This window comes from Centruroides sculpturatus, unplaced genomic scaffold, assembly GCF_000671375.1.
Source record: "Centruroides sculpturatus isolate CEXI.00-Female unplaced genomic scaffold, Cexi_2.0 scaffold131, whole genome shotgun sequence".
Classification (NCBI taxonomy): domain Eukaryota; kingdom Metazoa; phylum Arthropoda; class Arachnida; order Scorpiones; family Buthidae; genus Centruroides; species Centruroides sculpturatus.
In genome coordinates, this window is record NW_019384439.1 from 298,745 (window position 1) to 306,117 (window position 7,373).

At 30.8% G+C, this 7,373-nt stretch overlaps 1 protein-coding gene across 1 annotated transcript in view; it reads right to left on the reverse strand.

The window, feature by feature from the left end:
• Positions 1-7,373, reverse strand: part of LOC111620096 (exocyst complex component 5-like) — a 49,434-nt gene that overhangs the window by 21,877 nt on the left and 20,184 nt on the right. The window contains exons 3-7 of the mRNA XM_023361940.1: positions 3,154-3,351; positions 2,986-3,050; positions 2,548-2,686; positions 2,386-2,430; positions 2,169-2,309 (exon numbers count right to left, since the gene is read on the reverse strand). Of these exons, the coding sequence (XP_023217708.1) occupies positions 2,169-2,309; positions 2,386-2,430; positions 2,548-2,686; positions 2,986-3,050; positions 3,154-3,351 (588 nt within the window). The remainder of the gene's footprint in view (positions 1-2,168; positions 2,310-2,385; positions 2,431-2,547; positions 2,687-2,985; positions 3,051-3,153; positions 3,352-7,373) is intronic.

The window sequence follows — 7,373 nt, forward strand, 5'->3', positions numbered from 1 at the left end:
ATTATTAAAGACTTCGATACAAAAATGAAAATTTGTGAATTGGCAAAGAAGTTTGATCTACCGGAATTGTCGGTCAGAACAATTATAAAAGGCAAAGAAAAAATTCTCGAAGCTGTGAAAAATGCTCAATCTTTAAATTCAAGCATCATTCGTAAACGTCGCAGTATTATCGCTGAGATGGAAACAATGTTAAAATTATGGCATAGTAATCAAGTAAATGTGAAAAATTGTAAAATAATATAGGCCTATTTTGTTATACATATGTATTATCTAAGATTTTATTAAACATTTTTTTCTAAATTATTGTTTTCTTTAGCCTCCGGCCCCAATTAAAAATTTTTATATGTACAGTATTTATATGCGAAATTATACCCCGACTTACGCGGTTACTGCTCGGTCCCACCTATCGCATAAGTTCGGAGTATTACTGTATATATATTTATTTTGGCTTGCATATATTTTGCGTTGCATTTATTTTGGCTGATTATATATAAATTGTAAACCTGTAAATTCCCACTGTTCTGTCTGTCTGTCTTTCCTTAATCTCAAGAACAATGTTAGATAAATGAAATTCAAGACCAGATATGGAAAACTAAGGGGCAGGAGACCCTAATTAATTATATATGAACTTCCAATACAAACCAGAAGTCACAGTTATCTGCACAGAGAAATTTACAGTTTTATAGGAAATACTGTACAATGCCATGTCTCTTGAAAGCAGATACAATACAATGTGCAATGCCCCCCCAAANTCAGTTTTAATTAATTGGATGATGATTGTTGTTCTGTATGTTTCAAATAAATAAAAAATAAAAATTTTGGGGTCTTGCTTGTTTGTCTCTGTCAGTCCGTTCGTCTTGTCTAGTTTGTCATTGTGTTTGTTTGCTTTTTGTGCTGTCTATTAGCTGTTAAGTAGTATTAAGATTCGTGATCACATTGTTTTATTAGTATTAAGTAGATATAAGTCTTTCTACTAACAGCCACTTGGCACTAACTTTAACACTTAGCTATTTGTGGCAGCACTCAATTATTAGTATTCGCTACATTCAGGTTTTCTTTTAGACCCTTCGGAGGGACTACGGCCTTGCAGCCTAAAAACTGCACGCCAATATCAAACAGAGGGTACTGTAGCCTTATGTACACTGTTCAGAGGGATCCTACCTTTCTCTACTGTCTATCTCCTCTCCCTCCTTCTTCCCCTTACCCTCTTTTCTGCCAGCTAAACACTTCATGTACGGCCAATGTCTTTCTTGTATGTATGTTATTTTGTATGATTAACTTTGGTAATTATTTGTGTGTTAAAATTTTAAAAATTTTGAAAAATAAAAACTATTCTTGATCCATTCATGTATATATGAAATTTTCATTTGTTTTGAAATTATATTGAATCTATCAGATTTTGCATTCTTGATAAAAAAAAATATTCTTAGAATATTTTTCTTTATCAAGAATGCAAATAACAAATAAAGAAAAATATTCTAAGAATGTTGTTCTTTATTTTTGTAAGTACAAGAGAGAATATATAAAATATCTTTTCTAGATGTATGATTGACTTTGTATCGTTATTTCTAATTCACGTTAGATCAAAATCATATAAAAACACAGTGCATGAAAAACAGAACTGGGTATATATGCAAAATGAACATACTTAAAAATGTTAAACACTGCAAATCTGCAAAAGCCATAAAAGCTGCATTTTTATGTTAGTAAAAAACTATTAATTACACAATGCTAATTTTCAATTTATAAATTAATTTTGATAATTAATTTAAACCTTGACAGCATCTTAGTAGAATATATTAAATGTTATCAAAAATATTGGAATAAAATTTCTATGAATTACAAAGTTTCATTTGAAAATAGTAAGTTTTCCAAAGAGAATAACAGTTGTAAATATAAACAAACTGCTTCATGCCTGCTGTTTTGCAAGAGGATGGTTATGTATATAATCATCTTTAGCAGATAAATTTGAAGAAAATATTCTGTATTTCTCAAAAAATACTAATTTCTTCATTAATAAATTATTCAAATCACTATAGTATTTAAACATTAAATTAAGTTTGATGAAACATTTAATTTTATTAAAATTAATATGTAGAAAGTTTTAACAGAAGTGACAATAATTTATGTATAACTTAAATAATAAAAAAATGTATAACAATACTTACTTGTAATTTTCCATGAAATATATTAAGAACAAATTTTGCCATTACTTGTTCTGGATTAGTAAATACTTCTTCTATAATTACTTGACTCTTTGCACATAATGGCACAATATCATTAAAAATATTTACTCCTATAAATGCTCCCTATTTATCAAAATTATTATAATAATAAGTAAATAAATTATATAAAATGATCATTTGTAAGAAAAAATCAAATTACCATTTGACTTTGTTCTATGAAGGCATCAATACATTGAGAATAACCCTGAAATTAATTTGTTTTAATGTAACTGTATTAATATACAGAAAGAAAAAACAAACAATATCTTAATTAACATCTAAAGTATCTGCAATTATTTAAAACAGTAACAAAAATAATTACTTTAAAATGTGATAAAATGCTAGCAATTTCTTTCATTTTGACTTTATCGTCAGCTCTATGTGCCCTGACAAATTCCTCAATCAATGCTCGCTCAATTTCATCATACTTCTGAGCAATTCTTTTACGTGCTTTATCAAATCTAAAAAGAAAATCAACATTAATCTTACAAAATAAAATATGGCATAATCAACAATAAAAATTTAACTTAATGAAATGCAAATAATTCTAAGTAAAAGAATGATTAAACAGAATAACTTAAAATAATTCTGAATAATTGCTGAAGTGCAACTTAGATTTATATAAATAGTATTGAAATTCTTAAACTACATTATTTTTAATATATTAAATATTCCTACTTCTTCAAAAGAAGAAATAAATAAGATATGTTAATTTTCTTGTTATCAGAACTCTAAAACAATCAACAAATTTTTAACTTACTTTTCCACAGGCAATTCTTGAGAAATTAAATGTAGTTTTTGAATCACATCTGCCCCTTCATACAACTGAAAATGTATTAAAACATTATAATAAAATACAAAATATAGATGTAAAAATTATTTTATAAAAACTACTATTGTTATTTATATATATATATATACACTATACCTTAAACTGATCTGTTAGTATTTCTGAGGTTAATGGTCCTGGACTTAAAAATTCTGCAAAATGTTTCATAAGTTTTTGAGCCTCAACAGCTCTTGCTCTTGGAGTATTGACACTTTCTAACTGGTCTCCTAAATGTACAACTTTTGTAGCAACAAAATCAATTTGTTCATCTAATTCTTGAAATGTAGCAAAGGCAGCCTAAAAATATTATTATTATATAGACTAAAAGTATCATATGTATATAAATTTTCAATTTAAAATATCTTTGTGTTATGTTATCCNTTATTTTCTTATAAAATAAAAAAATGATATTGACATTTTGACGCAGTAAACATCGTTCATATATTCACTTGTTGTTTGTGAAAATTGCAATATCTTGAAAAACAAATCGAAATGACTTAAAATTTGCAAAATGAGCACATCAGGGTGAAATATGTAAATGATTACATTTACAGTGCATATACAAATTAAGTTTGGGAACAGTGCTCTAAATTTCCCTGTATTGGACACAATGATTTGATCAGTAATTGATGTGAGCGCAGTCGTTGGATTGGATTGATGGAATAAGGCAACAGCGTGGACTGTCTACAAAGATTGTCTTTCGGGAGGACTTTCTACGAAAAACTAACCTAACTATTAGACACGTGAAGAAAACCCTGTTGGTTAGGTACGAACTCGCGACCAACTCTCAATGTTCAGGGATTTTATCCACTTGGCCGCTGGTAAGCGAAATTTAGTCGTGACAGTATTCCTACTGACCAACCATCCTCGTTGCCGAAGAAGATCGCGCTACTAACACGTTTCAGACTTTCCCACCTTCAAATTGCCATTAATTTGGGAAATACCAGTACAGTAGTGCGAATATGTCACCAGTGGACAGAGGAGGACTCTGTGGTCATGGAACAAGACCGCAAATTCTCACGATTGCACGGGAGAACAGATACATTTACTTATATGGCATTGACAGACCACGTAGCAACATCTAGGATTCTGCAGTATTGTTTGATTCCGTCGAAGGCTGATTCTGAGAAGGATGTTTGTTCATCACCCATTACTGTGACTTCCTTTGATCTGCGACCATAGACTGCAATGGTACCACGTTGGTAGGCTCATTGATAACTGATACATTAAATTATAACTCTTCTGAAAATACTAGGCATTATGATAGTTGCATCTTTGTTTAGAGACATGGTGAATGGCAGGCATATGAAAGCGTACATTAAGAAACGTTACACCAGCCGTACGTTCAGTGTCGTGAGTTTGGGTTGCCATACCATTGAATACGCAACTTCGTCTCATACCCGTTTCAAGTTTCCTGAGCAGGCAGCGCTACATGACGATGTTTTAAAGGCTGAAGTAGTACCATTACTTCGACTGATTTCTGGTGCTCTCTTTCAGTATAACAATCCTCGCCCACATATTGTATAGAATGTCCATATGTTCTTCAAGAACGACAGAAACAGCTTATTTCCTGACCTGCACGTTGGTCAGATTTGTCCCTGATGGAATATACTCTGGATATAGTAATATAGCGACTGGTCCATCAAGCCCTTCAGTAGTTACCATGCGTATCCACTAGCTTTGAGTCGTACGCATAGAATCAGTCTGGCAGAACATTCCCCAAGAGCAAATTCATAACCTCTCGTTCAATGTTCCGATGTTTAGAGACCGTCGTCTCCGCTCTTGTTGGCTTTACAAAGCACTGAATTTTATTCCAGTACAACTCTGTATAGCTCTGTAAATTTAATTATCTACTGTAAGATAAGTAATCTGTGAAATAAATTTCCCTTGAATAGCTCACGTCTTTGTGTTGAAATTTTTATAAACAGCAGCGAATTGAAATTTCAAATAATTAAAAAAAGTCTTTTTTAATTTACAATTTTAATTTTTATTGTTCTGGTTAACTGTTTGGGTTTCATAATATGCTTCATAAACTGATATTTAATATCACATTAAACCCCTCTTAAATCTTGATCCAACATAATTATTGTTTTTTTTTATACAAAGGATATCTTTGTGTTCTTTTTGTTTTATTTTTTATTTTATTATATCTTTATTTATTTTTATTTTATTTGTTATTCTCATTATGATCTTGTTTGAGTTAATTCAAATTCCATTCTACATTATATTCTATTATCTTTTAGTTCTATGTAGATCCCTGACTTCTCCAAAAGGATATAGCTATCCCTATCTTTACATAATAATCTGCACAGAGAAATTTACAGTTTTATAGGAAATACTGTACAATGCCATGTCTCTTGAAAGCAGATACAATACAATGTGCAATGCCCCCCCCAAATATGGAATGGATGGTTGAACAAACATCCAACTCTTCTTTTTGTCATCAGATCTTAAAGCAGTTGGTGGGAAAAGAGCTGAGGTAAAAATTATAGATGTACTTGAATTTGGATGTTGTATAACCAGCATTGTGTACTGCTGTAACAACCTGACTCAATTCTTTGTGTATAAGCAAGAGTGACAAAGGGTATAAATATGTCCTGTCAATAAGAACAGCAATGGCTGCATTTACATATTCGAGAGGCTGGAAAAAGTTGGCTGGTATGATGTAAGGGAGTAGTTCAAACTTGTGGTGTACTGAGATCCCAAGCTGCATGTAAGTCTTGTGTATAGACAAATCTAGGAAGGTAATCTTTCTTTCCTTTTCTTCTTCCATAGAGAATAAATTTATATTAGGGACCACAACTAGAAAATTGGCTAGCCACTTTCAAGAGCGTCGAGACATCAAAAATTGCAGAACCTCTACCAAACTTGCCAGAAACACTTTAGAAAATGGTTACAATGTATTATGGGTTGATGCCACCATACTTCAACAGTGCTCAGATTGCAGGGTCATTTTCATATGGGAGTCAATTTAAATAACAACGCTTAATTTGTGTAATGAACCTTCACTCAACCTTCCAGCAATATGGCACACATTATATAAGAGGTTAGCCTGATAATTTTTGTTCAAATTAATTCTAAATTAAACATTTTTGCACCCCCAATCTTTTTTATTTCTATCTTTATTATTATTATTGTTTTTTTTTTCAATGTATTGACACAGCCTATGGAATATGTTTTAAATTTGTCTTTTGGAACACATTAACATATATTTTAAATTGTAAGGTTCCATTATTCTATATGCCTGAAAAAAACAATCTGTAATTTGCTGAAAGTACTTGTAGTATTGTTTCAAGTAAAAAATAATAATGCCAATAAACAGTATTAATATTTTTCTTAAAGTTTTGGCATTGCAAGAAGCAATTTTCACACATTTCCATCTCTCTCTATATATATATAGAATGTATGTATACATATAAACAAGAAATCCACTAATCTAATGTCATGAATAAATAACAAACTGTTGTTATTGAGCTATAATATTATTATAGTCGAATAGTTTTGTTTTATGAGATCCAAATGATGTATATCTGACTTATTTGTACAAAGTAGCCTATTAAAATAAAATACTGTATACTAGCTTAATACTAAATTGGTATAGTTTTGATTTCAATGATCAACTTAATTACTGTTAAATATTTTCCCACTTAAATTCTTATTTGAATTAATGCTAGAAATTAATTTTTATCCTGTTTTATGATTGCCTGTCTTCTTTCTTACTTGATCTCACTTTCCAACTTGTTGAAGCTAATGTTTTGCAAGCCAAAATAAATATATACAGTAATACCTCGACTTACGCTACCCCAACTTACGCAAACCCGGAGTTACATGATTTTCAAATCTCGTCGATTCGTCTTTTGTTTGAGCACCACGCAACCCTTGATTACTCACTCCCCCCACACTATTGTTCAGCTTACATGTTTGGATGTGTTGCATGGAATCCACACATAGCTACAATTTATTTAGTGTTATTTATTTCTGTGCTTGTTATATCTACGGAGACTTGAGAGACTCTACTATGTCATCCAAACGAAGTAGAACTAATTCTTCTGCATCAAACAAGAAAAGAAAAACTTTATCTTTGGAATGTAAAGTTAACATTGGGTATGTTCGTAAAGTCGAATGAATTAAACGAGAATGACATCATCATTATTCCTATTTCGTTAAACTTTTTGAACGCTTCGTTAATAATGCATTTAACTCATTTGACTTTACTTATTAAAGACTTCGATACAAAAATGAAAATTTGTGAATTGGCAAAGAAGTTTGATCTACCGGAATTGTCGGTCAGAACAATTATAAAAGGCAAAGAAAAAATT